Consider the following 16465-nt stretch of genomic DNA (forward strand, 5'->3'; position numbering starts at 1 on the left):
TCTCTAGAGGCCATACTCTTCATGAGATCTTCATGAAAATTGGTTAGAATGTTCACCTTGATAATATCTAGGTCAAGATCAGAACTGGGTCATTTGCCTTCAAAAACTAGGTCATTAGGTCAGATAATAGAAAAATCTTGTGACCCCTCTAGAAGCCATATTTTTCAATGGATCTTCATGAAAATTGGGTCATGTGGAGACAGGTGAGCGATTCAGGACCATCATGGTCCTCTTGTTTTGTAAGCTGTACAGATGGAGGAAAAATAACCAAAAGCCACTTTTCTTTGAAGATAAAGGTATCTTTCATTTGTTCTAGAGTAGTGACTGCTTCATCGATAAAATCTTGAAGAAGATCCTTTGGAGCAAAGAATGCAGCCAAGTAAAATAAGAGCAGATTCAGTTTCATTTAGTCTGTTCATGGGAGGTATTGGAATGTTCAACACTCGTCATGCCCACTTGTACAGGCTAAATCAGAATTCTGTTGCACAAATACTGAATGGATTCCATGATCCCAAAGGACCAGAAAATGTAACACCAAGAAATTTAAGATTGTGCTTTGAATGTATTTGCATCTAAAATATACTAGGAGGGAAAGAACTTATAAAATGTTGCACAAACACATTTGACTAAGTGTTACCGTCATCAGCATCCATTGGTGAACAATGAATATGCAAAGCTTAATCATCATGTTTACCTATTTTTAGGTTCCAGTTTACGGAACAATGGATGATGACCATGCTGGCCTAAATGACCAACCACTTGAGTTTGGTGCTGTACAGGAGTCTTCGGGACCACACCCGTATGCCGAGGGTACGGAGATGGGAGAATCAGGTGTTATCTCACATGGACCACAGATGGCAACAGTTTCACATCAACCAGAAACCTACAACACATACTCTACTGGTGCGTACTTTTGGTCACACTCTCCCATGTCCACAAAAACTTTAACCTAAATATGCCATTGTTTAAGACTAATATTATAGGTCAAATTGGGACCAAATGCTTCCAAATTTGAGTGATTTTCTCTTAAAGTTCATATTCTATTGTGTCTGTTTTAACATTAAAAGCAAAGGAAGGGAAATAAAAAAAGGTCTTAGTTACCGCAATAAAATACAATTTGAAATTGTATTTTATTGTGGTAACTAGGACCTTTCATTAATCTCAAGTAAACTTTCATTATACAAAATTACTCTTACATTGATGTACAAGCAATAAAGGAGGCTGATCAAAAGAATCTGTGCTGTTTAACCGTTTTAATCTTTATGGTATGCTTTTGTGTATTTGCAGTTTTATTTAGATAACATGCACCTTTATATAACCTGCATTTGCCATATTACCTACACTAATGACATTAGTGTCAGGTCTGGTAGTTTTCAGGACTGGTCCTGATTTCAGGCTTTTGCATCTCCAGAATGTCTGTTAATAAGTCTTTTGAAATAGGACATTTCAGGCTTTAGAAAATAGGTTTTCAGGCTTGTCATTACAACAAGAGTTGCAATCTGTCAAATCATCATTGAGACCTGGCATGTAATGCAGTCATACAAGTCAACATGTCAGATGCAATGCTGTATAAATATTTCATTGCATAACCTGCTCATTTAAATAATCTGAAGGAGTATTTGTACAAGCTTGAGTCTGAGGTAACCAGCAGTGTATCCACATGAAATTATAGTAGAAACATAGATTTAAAAAAAAAAGAATGTACATGTTTAAAATTGTTATAATGACTGCAATACATTCAATGATTACACAGATCCTAGTGGCAGTGGAGAGCCAGTCAGTGAGGCTGTGATGGGTGAAGGTTATGCCGAGTCTTCCATGGGGGCTGTACCAAACATGGAGGAGAAAAAGAAGAAGAAAAAGGAAAAGGTACAGTCTTCAAATGTTATGACTTTGAATTTGATATTTCTTTCATGAATTATACTATTATTGCCTTTTGGTGAGGTCGATATGTGGATTTATCGACTTGATCAATCAAAGCGATATCGACCTCAGGCGTCGATATGTGGATTTATTGACCTAATAAAAGCGATATCAACCTCGGGATTTAATAATAATTTTTATTATTGAGGGATAGTAGTCCATGTTTTTTAGCTCACCTGTCACATAGTGACAAGGTGAGCTTTTGTGATCACCTTTCGTCCGTCGTCAGTCCGTGCGTGCGTCCGTCCGTCCGTGCGTCAACAATTTCGTGTCTGCACGATAGTGGTTTCGTTTATGGTTTTATTTTAACCAAACTTGCACACAACTTGTATCACCATAAGATCTCGGTTCCTTTCTTGAACTGGCCAGATCCCATTATGGGTTCCAGAGTTATGGCCCCTGAAAGGGCCAAAATCAGCTATTTTGACCTTGTCTGCACAATAGCAGCTTTATTTATGATTTGATTTTTACCAAACTTGCACACAACTTGTATCACCATAAGATCTTGGTTCCTTTCTTGAACTGGCCAGATCCCATTATGGGTTCCAGAGTTATGGCCCCTGAATGGACCAGAATTAGCTATTTTGACCGTGTCTGCACAATAGCAGCTTCATTTATGATTTGATTTTAACCAAACTTGCACACAACTTGTATCACTATAAGATCTTGGTTCCTTTCTTGAACTGGCTAGATTCCATTATGGGTTCGAGAGTTATGGCCCCTGAAAGGGCCAGAATTAGCTATTTTGACCTTGTCTGCACAATAGCAGCTTCATTTATGATTTGAACTTAATAAAACTTGCACAAAACTTGTATTGCCATAAGATCTAAGTTCCTTTATTGAACCGGCCAGATCCCATAATGGGTTCCAGAGTTATGGCCCCTGAAAGGGCCAAAATTAGCTATTTTGACATTTTCTGCACAATAGCAACTTCATTTATGATTTGATTTTAACCAACCTTGCACACAACTTGTATCACCACAAGATCTTGGTTCCTTTCTTGAACTGGTCAGATTCCTTCATGGGTTCCAGAGTTATGGCCCCTTAAAGGTCCAAAATTGGCTATTTTGGCTTTTGCAGCCATATAGAGACTTCATTTATGGTTTTATTTGATACAAACTTCCAAAATATCTTCAACAACAATAAATCTTGGATGCCATGACAAATCAGATCCAATCGTAGATTCCAGAGTTATTTTATATCTGATTACCTCCCCTGATTGTAGTCAAAATGGATTTATATCAGTAAGTACTTATAGGACTTATTTGAAATTTCATTATTGTCATTAGTTGGACTGAGCCAATCAGGGTAGATAACTATGGACTGATTTTATGTCAAATTACCTCCCTTTATTTCAAATTAAAATGGGTATATCTCCGTAACTAATGAAGATACTGATCTGAAATTTCATTTATGTCAGCAGATTTATTTGGCAGATCCTTCTTTTGTTCATTTACAATAATTTTCTTTTTAATTACTTCCCTTTTACGTTAATATAAATAGCTTATTTTTAGTAACTTTTTTATTATTGGCCGTAGGGAAAAACCGAGACCACTTTTCTGTGGTACAACATGGATGGTACCTCCAATTTTTAGGTGTATTTTGACATACCTGTACCGGGTAAGAATTTTTTTTTTCTTTTTGGTTAGATTTCTTTCCTTTGTTGTTCCTGTCCTTTGGACTTAGATATTTTTTCTGAGGACCTTCTTGTCCTCAAGTGCAATGATAACAGGTGAGTGATATAGGGCCATCATGGCCCTCTTGTTATTCAGTTATTACATCTTTAATTTATAGGTCTGTTGGAAAAAAAAACCATAGAAAAGTGCAAACAGTTAGAATTGTTCGATTGTTAAATTGGTGTTTACATGAACCTTTAAGTTTCTTTGTCTCTATTGCAAGTTGAAATCTGACGTTTTCAGTCAGTTATTTAGACAAGGATTTATTTAAACACTGGGTAATGCTTGTACTCAGTTGTTACTATCTTGATTTTAGATCAGTTAAGTGGGACTCTATTGGGAAATGGCAATAACTGGAAAATTCTTTTTATTATTACAGATGGGTGCTGGAAGTATATCTCTAAAGAAGAAACATGTGTCATCTATGGTCCAGAAGTGGCAGAAGGTGAAGAAGGAGGTAGAGCTAGAGGAACAGCACAGACAGATACGCGAGGCTGAAATACGCAGAAAGCTTGCTGAACTTGAGTGAATTGTGCACTGCAAGTTTTTCAGTGTTTGTTACAGTTGAGACACATTAAATGTTACTGTTATGTAGGTGACAATTAAAGGACAATTAAAGGGTGACTTGTGACTGTTACATATGAGACACACAAAGTGATGGTTTGGAGACACATGAAGTGATCTACTATATGACTCCTGTATAGAGAGCCTAGTGAATTAATGAGATGAAGACTTGTGATCCAGATAGTACAGCCGTGAGACAATAAAACTTGCGTTACATTTTACATGCCTTCAAGGCAGTGTTACAGCTTTACATTACTAGTGTTTAACACAACTTAGATCAGCTGAGTTACTCTAGCTTGCTGTTAAGTGTGTCTTCTTGTATTTCTAACCTGATGGTTATAATGAAGTAAAAATCAGACTCTTAAAATAGGCTACAGCTTCATTCTGTCTATGCTGACGTGGTAGCTGCTTGTTTTTCACATGAAAATTTAAGTGTTGCCCCGTTGTCTGCTTGTGCTGTCTAGAACAGTAAGATTGGTTGACTGGCTTCTCTGCAAACTGTTTACAGACAAACTTTTGCTAAAGACGACCATTGAACAAAGACGACCTGGTTCTTATGTCCACTGCTTCCATTTCTGATTTAAACATTTGTCATGTATTTTAACATCATGACCACTGTTAGCTGTCCCTGGTGTGGTCATCATACACAGGCTATACAAGTTCAGAGTTCAAAGGACAACTCACTACATACATGTAGTCAGTTTGTTGGTGTGCTTTCCATTCACTTTACAGTTTGTGCAACCAGGAAAGTTACAACTGTATGTATAGCACTACAACCTTCAGACTTCAGGCTGAACAATTAAGTTTTAGAACTATAAGTCTGTAAAGCTGAGTGATTAGCCTCAGCAAAATCTTTCAGAAGAGATCATGTTACCTTTCAACTTCCTTTAATACCTAGACAAACTTACAAAAATCATGAGCTCGCCATGAAGGCGGGCTGGGGGATGGGATGTGAAAGTGTATAGGTAATTAATTTTCTTCACTGGTAATGTTTAGTGTGAGGAATCAGTCAAAATATTTGTGCTGATTGCTTAAGAATACTGTAACAGTGTATTTTTCGCGAGAGTTTTTAATTTTGTGAATGAACCTTCTCGCAAATTCATCTGTCTCGCTAAATTTTCTGTCTTAATACTATTAAGTATTATTATATATATATAAATACCGGAAATTCCCGATTTCGATGTGGCAACCTTGCGAATTCAAAAACTTGCGAAAAAATCAGAATTTGGAAAATCAAAAAAAAACAACCTGCGAAATATAAGACTTTTACAGTTGTCTAAATTTTGATTAATTATGATTGATATCAGATGACTGTTGTGTATAATTCAAGTATTTTAGGTGCACCCTGGTAACAGGAATGGCAATTCTGAGAACAGAATTGATATTAAGCAGAATTTTAGGACACTGTTATGTAGTGAGATTTTGTCAATGTTGAAAAGTGTTATTTAGGATAACATCACCAAGTGTTTACTCATGACATTTTTACCAAAACTGTTTCTGCATCCGATAATATGAAGAGAAGCATTTTGTTTCTGGTAAGGAGTTCGGGAGGATTGTTTAAACTGTGCTTCAGTTACAGTATGTAAATGTTGTCCGATGTATTTGAAGAAATGTGATATTTTGAACCTTTTCAGCTATCGTACATCTTCATTTTTCATTTGTTACAGCTTACAGTGGTTTACTGTCATATGCATTGCCATTATATCATTGTCAGAATTACAAGATTTTATTTATGTATAATGTTATAGTAAACTTTTTTTTATCAGCCTCTGTGGTAAAAATTAATGTTGACCTGTATCAATGAAATACTTTTGGATCATCTTACCTGTAAGTTACTGTTGATATTTATAAATTCAAGGGGCTTGTAGTCAGTTATTTTGTTTATTTGTGATGACATTTCTTGTTTTATATGATACAGTTGTTTAAGAAGTTTCATGATTTTAAGATAACTTAAGTTATTACTGTGGGATGGTTGTTGTTTGTGGGCGACCTATTCTCATGGGTTACATAGTTCATGCGATGCTTGTGTCAATACACAGAATGGATAAAATGTATATTGTATTTAAACTATATGAGCCGTGCCATGAGAAAACCAACATAGTGGCTTTGCGACCAGCATGGATCCAGACCAGCCTGCGCATCCGCGCAGTCTGGTCAGGATCCATGCTGTTCGCTTTCAAAGCCTAATGCAATTAGAGAAACCGTTAGCGAACAGCATGGATCCTGACCAGACTGCGCGGATGCATAGGCTGGTCTGGATCCATGTTGGTCGCAAAGCCACTATGTTGGTTTTCTCATGGCATGGCTCATATAGTGTACAATACAGGAATTTATGTCTTCACAAAATTATTATAATAATAATAATAACTTTATTTATAGAGGAAGGCACAGTTGGGGCTTGCCCAATCTTCCCTGTGGTCCTCTTTCAAACATACTTTACAAACAATATACATAAAAAATATACATGACACAAAATATACAAAGACAAATTAAATTCTATAATAGATCTAAAAGTAAAAGATAGCAATAAAATGAACATCATAGTTTCAACAATCAAACAGTATGTACAAGGACAAAATTTACTAGAAGGGTAATACTTAGATACAGAATTTGAGCAACTTCAGAAAATTTGTATTCTGAGAGACATAGATAATAGATTTTCATTCATAATTAAGTTATAGATTTTGCTTTTATGTGTTATCTGAATCAGATCTGTTATTAAGCCTCTGTTTATACTCTAGATAATTCTTTTTAAAACTGTTTACACTACCTGAGTGTTTTATTTGTTTATTGTTTTGGTCAAAAACAAAAATCATGCCCGCAAAATTCAATGATTTTGCAGTATGCCAATAATTAAAATGAGCCGCGCTATGAGAAAACCAACATAGTGGGTGTGCGACCAGCATGGATCCAGACCAGCGTGCGCATCCGCGCAGTCTGGTCAGGCTCCATGCTGTTCGCTTTTAAAACCTATTTGAATTGGAGAAACTGTTAGCGAACAGCATGGATCCTGACCAGACTGCGCGGATGCGCAGGCTGGTCTGGATCCATGCTGGTCGCAAAGCCACTATGTTGGTTTTCTCATGGCACGGCTCATTAATAATTACATTGGGGTTAACAATTTTCTGTCGTTGATTAATGTTACATTCCTTTTGAGAGGAAGCAATAGGGAGAAAAACACTTAGTTATCTTTTTTTTATCTGTAGTTTTTATGAAATGTTTTATCGATGCCAGTACAATAATTTTGTACAAACAGTTAAAGCAGTTTACTGATGGAAGAATATGAGAACTGACCAGTTGCCAGTGCAGATATTGCTCCCCTCGTATAGTTTGTCAGTGGTTGATTGTCCAGGGTAGCGTATTATGCAGTCCTGTACATTTGAGCTCCGTTGTGTAAAAACAAGCATTAAGGCTTTACAACGAGTGTAGAATATTAGATGAGCCTGCACATTTGTGCAGGCTGATCTGGATCCATGTTGTGTGCTTATCAGTTACGTACAGGTGCTAAAGTTGATAAACAGACAGTATGGATAAGAGGTTAAAGGAACAGTATGGATTTACAGTGATCTGGATCTTTGCTGGTCTCAAAGCTGTTATGGTTTTTTTCCACACAGAGGCACTCCTTTTATTTATGGACAAAATATAATCATCATTGGTTTACTGATGCCACATAGACAACTTTCGACTGGTTTTGAATACATGAGACATTATATCATACATATGCATTTGTATAAAATAATATCATACATATGCATTTGTATAAAATATATCATGATGGTATCAAATTAGTTATTTCTTTGAAGTGATATACTATTTACGAATTTTAATTGTTTAAATTTGTTGTGCTTGTTTTAAGAATTAACACTTTCAGCTGCTTCATTTTGCTCTTACACATTTTCATGTCTCTTTGTTCTTCTTCATTATATGATACATAATTTAAAGAAAGGTCAAAAGCACTAAACTACTGATAATATTCATAGATTTTTACATCACTTAGATTTTAAGAACTCTTAAACAATAAAAAGTATATTGTGTATATTTTTGTGTATATTTTTGTGTACATTTCAAGATGAGATGAACTTGATGTGTAAGTTTCTGTTACAAAAAAAAGAAAGATTCTAGAAAAATCAAATCTTTCAAAGGGTAGAATTGAAAGCATACTCTGTTTAACTGAGTCTGTTCATTAGAGGAAATGTTGGCAGCAGTGTAATTGAGCAAGATTTTTAAATGCTGTATACTTTCAGTAAGTGATATCCTTGTATTTTTATCTCACATAGTGACAAGGTGAGCTTTTGTGATCACGCAGCCTCCGTCGTCCGTCCGTCTGTGCGTGTGTCCATAAACTTTTGCTTGTGACCACTCTAGAGGTCACATTTTTTGTTGGATCTTTATGAAAGTTGGTCAGAATGTTCATCTTGCTGATATCTAGGTCAAGTTCGAAACTGGGTCACGTGCCATCAAAAACTAGGTCAGTAGGTCTAAAAGTAGAAAAACCTTGTGACCTCTCTAGAGGCCATATATTTCACAAGATCTTCATGAAAATTGGTCAGAACTTTCACCTTGATGATATCTAGGTCAAGTTCGAAACTGGGTCACGTGCCGTCAAAAACTAGGTCAGTAGGTCAAATAATAGAAAAACCTTGTGACCTCTCTAAAGGCCATATTTTTCATGGGATCTGTATGAAAGTTGGTCTGAATGTTCATCTTGATGATATCTAAGTCAAGTTTGAAACTGGGTCACATGCGGTCAAAAACTAGGTCAGTAGGTCTAAAAATAGAAAAACCTTGTGACCTCTCTAGAGGCCATATATTTCATGAGATCTTCATGAAAATTGGTCAGACTGTTCACCTTGATAATATCTAGATCAAGTTCGAAAGTGGGTCACATGCCATCTAAAACTAGGTCAGTAGGTCAAATAATAGAAAAACCTTGTGACCTCTCTAGAGGCCATATTTTTCATGGGATCTGTATGAAAGTTGGTCTGAATGTTCATCTTAATGATATCTAGGTCAAGTTTGAAAGTGGGTCACGTGCCATCAAAAACTAGGTCAGTAGGTCAAATAATAGAAAAACCTTGTGACCTCTCTAAAGGCCGTATTTTTCATGGGATCTGTATGAAAGTTGGTCTGAATGTTCATCTTGATGATATCTAGGTCAAGTTCGAAACAGGGTCATGTGTGGTCAAAAACTAGGTCAGTAGGTCTAAAAATAGAAAAACCTTGTGACCTCTCTAGAGGCCATACTTGTGAATGGATCTCCATAAAAATTGGTTGGAATGTTCATATTGATGATATCTAGGTCAAGTTCAAAACTGGGTCACGTGCCTTCTAAAAGTAGGTCAGAAGGTCAAATAATAGAAAAACCTTGTGACCTCTCTAAAGGCCATATTTTTCATGGGATCTGTATGAAAGTTGGTCTGAATATTTATCTTGATGATATATAGGTCAAGTTTGAAACTGGGTCAACTGCGATCAAAAACTAGGTCAGTAATTCTTGAAATAGAAAAACCTTGTGACCTCTCTAGAGGCCATACCCTTGAATGGATCTTCATGAAAATTGGTCAGAATGTTCACCTTGATGATATCTAGATAAAGTTTGAAACTAGGTCACGTGCCATAAAAAACTAGGTCAGTAGGTACAATAATAAAAAAACCTTGTGACCTCTCTAGAGGCCATACTTTTCATGGGATCTGTATGAAAGTTGATTTGAATGTTCATCTTGATGATATCTAGGTCAGGTTTGAAACTAGGTCAACTGCGGTCAAAAACTAGGTCAGTAGGTCTCAAATTATTAAAATCTTTTGACCTCTCTAGAGGCCATATTTTACAATGGAGCTTCATGAAAATTGATCTGAATGTTCACCTTGATGATAACTAGGTCAGTATCGAAACTGGGTCACATGCGGTCAAAAACTAGGCCAGTAGGTATAAAAATAGAAAAACCTTGTGACTTCTCTAGAGGCCGTATTTTTCATGAGATCTTCATGAAAATGAGTGAGAATGTTCACCTTGATGATATATATTTAGGTAAAGTTCAAAACAGGGTCCCGTACCTTCGAAAACTAGTTCAATAGGTCAAATAATAGAAAAACCTTGTGACCTCTCTAGTGACCATATTTTTCAATGGATCTTCATGAAAATTGGTCAGAAGTTTTATCTTGATAATATCTAGGTCAAGTTCAAAACTGGGTCACATGAGCTCAAAAACTAGGTCACTATGTCAAATAATAGAAAAAACGACATCATACTCAAAACTGGGTCATGTGGGAAGATGTGAGCGATTCAGGACCATCATGGTCCTCTTGTTCCTTTATTTAGCAAGTAAATGACTGATTCCCTAAAGTTTGGACTGACTGCAGGAGAAAATATATACTGTGACTAGTTTATACAAGTGTTTCATATTTTTCAGTACAAAATATTAACACAACTATTAAGTCTGCTCTTGTGAAAATTGTACTCTAATTTGTGTCAGTTGAATTTTTGTAACTTTGCAATATTCATAGCATTGTTAACAATGTTTTCATTGTCAAAAGTTAAAGCAGCATTTTAATGACCTGGAAACTCTAAATAGTTTCAACTCCAAATAGTTTCTGGGCTCATAAAGTAGAACAGCTGCAGCTTTCAAACTTGAGGCAATGAAGATCTCTATAGATTGTGGCTCAAAGGTCAAAGTCACAGGGTCCTGACTTAATTTCAGATATGTTTTTATTTCTGATCTCAAAGTCACAAAGTATCATTTTGCAGGTTATTTACCCCCCCCCCCCCCCACCACCACCACCACCACCACAACAACACAGCTGTTACTAATGCCGTTTTTACTAGCTTGCAAATGGACCTATTATACCGCATTAGATGGAGTTGTTGTGCCCATACTGGGTTACCATGCATTGTGATAACATTCCTTCCTAGTTTGAATATGCCCCTTGTTTTTTTAAGGCTTCAGTCAGATTTCATAGACATTGATATATATACATGACACAGGTATTTCTGAATGACCTTGTATTAAGAGATGTCTCTTGCAAAATTCGTTCTGCTTAATGGTGCCTTTTTAAACCATAATATAATTGGGATTTTTTTTCCAAATTTAATTCTGAAAAAGTCATTGTTTTTTCTCTGATGTTAGTTTTCTTCTCAACTAGATTTTTTTCCAACCACATTTTTAAAAAATGTGTGCTTCCTGAAAGAAAAATTATCACATTTAATGTTTGAAAATCATTGCTGCAATCAATTTTCAGTTTGAATTTAAGTATGGCAGTTATGAATGTTTAAACAGCAATTAACGTTAATTTATTTTTTGGACAAGAGTCTAGACTCTACAGAATACCAGAATATGCACATGTGTTCTCTATTCACAATCTGTAAATAAGTTACACATGAATTTACATAACATATCCAAGATTTTGAGATAATTCCCCCCTTAATAGATCTGCATGTTAGATAAGACCTGATATGTTGCTGATTTTTATGTGATTATTTATTCTATTGATCTGTTTTGCTTTGTATTAATTATCCCAGTGTTTAGCGAGAGAAAATCAAAATAGTTTTCTGTAATTAGTTCTGTCTGTTTTATTTGATAAAATAAATAATTTTATTTAGATTACAGACTGGGTCCACTGTTGTAAAAACAAAGTTGTAAAACCAGTCTTATAACTTGCATCTGATTGGCTGTTTTATTAGTAATTTACTAAAATTAACCAGTGGGAAGATTTCATTCTGAAACTGGTCTACAAACTCAAGTTTTATAATTCCAATACCAGTATTATATTTTTATTTCATAAAGTTCACTGATTGTGTGCTATTCAAAAATAGCTTGAGACATTTCTTTTATTTCATGTTTTTCAGTGAATTTTTAAAATATGAGAGTGAAATATATTTTTCACTAGATGAAACTTTAAAATAGGTAAATTAAGTTAAAACATGAAATAAAAAAGAAAATGCGTTTGTTTTACATCATAACATGTAAGATCAAAATATCTTTCACTACTGAACACCATATCTTACATTTTCACTCATGGCTATGCCACTCGTGAAAGTATTGCATCTGGTGTTCACTTGTGAAAGATATTTCAATCTTACACTGAAACAAAGAAATATCCTCTATTATTATTATATTATTTAAGGACGTATGCTAGAATTTGGTGCGAAAATTTTTCCAATAACAGAATTTCTTCAAACTTTGGATATTGAAGGACAATCATCTAAGAAACAAAAAAATGCAATAAAAATCATAGGTCACCGGTATCAAAAAAGAGTTATCTGCCCTTGAAGACGGCATTTCCCCCAAAAATGACGTTTTCAAGGGCAGATAACTCTTTCGAATCTGGTGACCGATGATTTTTATTGCATTTTTTTGTTTCTTAGATGATTGTCCTTCAATATCCAAAGTTTAAAGAAATTCTGTTATTGGGAAAATTTTCGCCCATCTCATATACAGGGAATTCTAGCATACGCCTTTAAAAACAATTATGCTGTCAATTTTAAAGTTTGTAAATAATAGTGACATAACAATGGAAGGACGGTATATAAAGGATAGTTGCTGACATCCTTTGGTCATTTTGCAAAATGAGATATGAATTTTTTATGTGAAATGGATAAAATAAAATGTTGAAAAGATATTTTTGTTCTTTGTCCCTAACCCTGTAGGAATCGGTCATTTTGTATATCTGGAAACATACACCTTTATGTTTTTGTGTGTTATTCTACTTGGATGGGAACATTGTACTGTCCTATCACTTTCTTTTTAAAATGTAACTCAGTTTGGTCATGTGATTTGAAAGATATTCTTGCTTTAAAAAAAATATCCCATTATAGAATTACCAACAGTAACATTTTACTAAAGTTGGATGATTTTTAGCTCGACTATACGAAGTATAAGGAGAGCTATCCTACTCGACCCGGCGTCGGCATCTTACCGCATCCCCACCTTGGTTAAAGTTTTTTTTACACTTTCTCTTTTTTCAACTTATCTGTGTAATTACTTGATGGATTTAATTCAAACTTGAAATACTTACTCCTCATCATCATCCACAACATCTGACATAAGGGCCATAACTCTGGCACCAGTATTTCATGAATTATCCCCCCTTTTCACTTAGATTTTCAGGTTAAAGTTTTGATGCACTTTCATTCTTTCTCTGTTGTTACTGAATGGATTTGATTCAAACTTAAAATAGTTGTTCAACATCATCACCCACATCATATGACACAAGGTGCATAACTCTGGCACCATTTTTTCATGAATTATTCCCCCTTTTTACTTAGAATTTTAGGTTAAAAGTTTTATGCACTTTCACTCTATCTCTGTTATTACTGAATGGATCTGATTCAAACTTAAACAATTGTTCAACATCATTACCCTTATCATATGACACAAGGTGCATAACTCTGGGACCAATTTTTCATGAATTATTTCCCCTTTTTACTTAGAATTTTAGGTTAAAGTTTTGATGCACTTTCACTCTGTCTCTGTTATTACTGAATGGATTTGATTCAAACTTAAAATAGTTGTTCAACATCATCACCCACATCATATGACACAAGGTGCATAACTCTGACGCAAATATTTCATAAATGATTCTCCCTTTTTACTTAGAATTTCAGGTTAAAGTTTTGATGCACTTTCAATCTGTCTCTGTTATAACTGAATGGATTTGATTCAAACTTAAAATAGTTGTTCAACATCATCACCCGCACCATATGACAGAAGGTGCATAACTCTGGCACCAGTATTTAATGAATTATGTCCCTTTTTAGGTCATCTGATTTTTTGAAAAAAAAATGATGAGTTATTGTCATCACTTGAGCGGTTGTCGGCGTCTGCGTTGGCGTTGCCTGGTTAAGTTTTATGTTTAGGTCAGCTTTTCTCCTAAACTATCAAAGCTATTGCTTTGAAACTTGGAATACTTGTTCACCATCATAAGCTGACCCTGTACATCAAGAAACATAACACCATCTTGCTTTTTCCAAGAATTATTGCCCCTTTTGGACTTAGATAATCAGTTTTCTTGGTTAAGTTTTATGTTTAGGTCAGCTTTTATCCTAAAGTATCAAAGCTATTGCTTTAAAACTTGCAACACTTGTTCACCATCATAAGTTGACCCTGTACAGCAAGAATCATAACTCCATCCTGCTTTTTGCAAGAATTATGGCCCCTTTTGTACTTAGAAAATATCAGATTTCTTGGTTAAGTTTTATGTTAGGTCAACTTTTTCTCTTAAACTATCAAAGCTATTGCTTTGAAACTTGCAACACTTGTTGACCATCATAAGCTGACCCTGTACAGCAAGCAACATAACTCCATCCTGCTTTTTGCAATAATTATTGCCCCTTTTGGACTTAGAAAATCATTTTCTTGGTTGAGTATTATGTTTAAGTCAACTTTTCTCATAAACTATCAAAGCTATTGCTTTAAAACTTGCAACAGTTTTTCACCATCATAAGTGGACACTGAACATCAAGAAACATAACTCTATCCTGCTTTTTGCAAGAATGATGGCCCTTTTTAGACTTAGAAAATCATGGGTAGGACAATATTTCTATTACACAAAAAAAATCAGATGAGCGTCAGCACCCGCAAGGCGGTGCTCTTGTTGCTTAAGATATACTTATATAGTGTTTTGATACATTTTATCTTTACCTCTCTTATTACTTTAAGTTGATACTTTTGACATAGACTCAGGTTATTGTGCAATATCTTCATCCACAATTGGAGTCATTAAACACTCCAGTGACAGCTCTAGTTTCCTCAGATGTGCCCAGATTCACTATCCAGCATCGAAATAGTCGAGCGCGCTGTCTCCTGTGACAGCTCTTTAGTATCCTTTAAGCTACTTGCCCGCAGTTGGGATGAAATTTATCAACATGCTCATTACCAACAAGTGTGGCATAGAATGTATATTCAGGAAGGTCTAAAACGTATCATTTTGTTCCAGGTATATTGTAGAACTGAAAGTGATTGAGTGTAAATAAGAGTTAGATATTGGTGCAGTTCATTTCAAAAGGCTTACAGTGTTGGGCAATATACAACTTTTTGTAAAACTTTCAAAGGGCCTTAACTCCTTAAACAGATATGGTACATGTATGCCCTGATATGTTCAAGATAACTCCATATTGATAGCTTTCTTTGAAATCCATTGAAAAGTGTAAGAGGAGTGATCCGCCAAGGCTCGTATCAATAATGCACAATATACAGTATTCTGTAAATTTTCAAAGGGGCATAACTCCTACACTGGGCTAGGTACATTCATATCCTGAATTGCTGTGGGCAAGTTCACTTCATAGTGAAACAATTCTGTAAGTTTGGGCTTTATCCCTTGAAAATTATAGGAGTTATCCAACTTTGGATTATATTATAACTGAACAATTATTGATATAACGTTCTGTCAAATTTCAAAGTGCCACAAACATGGTACATTCACGGCCTGAAGCTATGCAAAAATTCTCTTCATAGTGATACATTTCTGTAAGTTTGTGCCGGATCTCTTGAAAACTGCTGAAGTTATCCATCGAGGGCTTATATAGAATAATGCTTCTAATAGAACTGTACTATATAATAAGATACAGTATGATGTAAAATTTCAAAGGGCTAAACTCCTAGACCAGGCATGTTTCCTTCACATCTAGTGATGGGGTCAAGTGTTCACTTCAAAGTGATACCTTTCTGTAAGTTTGGGCCAGATCCCTGAAAAATTGAAGACAGACAGACGGACGGACATGGCAGCAACTATACTCCAAATGTATTTTATTTTATGTTTTTTTAGGAGAGGTGTGTGCAAAAATGTACACAGATGCAAAGCAAAAACGATCCTCCATGTTCATACTAAGTTAACTCGTATTTCATTTCTATAAGATCAGGAAGGTCTAATACGTAAACAGTTGTTCCAGATAAGATGCGTGCTTTTCTGTTATATTAATTTACGCAGATCTTGAAGTAATCTTAGACATTTCTGAAAAAAAAAAAGACATATAGATTCTATGTATAGTTTGGGCAAGTCTTCGAAGCAGAGTGGTATTTAAAGTAGTTTCACTTTAAATTATTGACAGAAAAGGGAATAAATAGCGTATTTTCTTTTGTATTTTTCGCACGTGTTCACTTCGCTTATATGGAAAAGCCCATTTTACCAGCAGCTGATTGGTGTTTACTCAGCATCCCGTCAACGGATGGTTACACTTTGGTAGAGGGGTAGCAGGATTGTCGAACTTTCCGCAACTTTTGTTACCACGAACTTCTAACGTACTTTTATTGCAGTATAACGTATAGATGTTCATTGTGCTTCTCCACTTTAAATTAAGACAAGAGCAT

General features: G+C 35.2%; 1 protein-coding gene across 1 annotated transcript in view; it reads left to right on the forward strand.

Moving 5' to 3' along the window:
* The window catches only part of LOC123537469 (formin-binding protein 4-like), a 16125-nt gene extending 11923 nt beyond the window's left edge, over window positions 1-4202 (forward strand). The window contains exons 10-12 of the mRNA XM_045321190.2: window positions 705-903; window positions 1754-1869; window positions 3979-4202. Of these exons, the coding sequence (XP_045177125.2) occupies window positions 705-903; window positions 1754-1869; window positions 3979-4128 (465 nt within the window). The 3' untranslated portion in view covers window positions 4129-4202. The remainder of the gene's footprint in view (window positions 1-704; window positions 904-1753; window positions 1870-3978) is intronic.
* The last annotated feature ends 12263 nt before the right edge of the window (window positions 4203-16465 follow it).

This window comes from Mercenaria mercenaria, chromosome 17 (assembly GCF_021730395.1).
Source record: "Mercenaria mercenaria strain notata chromosome 17, MADL_Memer_1, whole genome shotgun sequence".
In the NCBI taxonomy this organism is placed as follows: domain Eukaryota; kingdom Metazoa; phylum Mollusca; class Bivalvia; order Venerida; family Veneridae; genus Mercenaria; species Mercenaria mercenaria.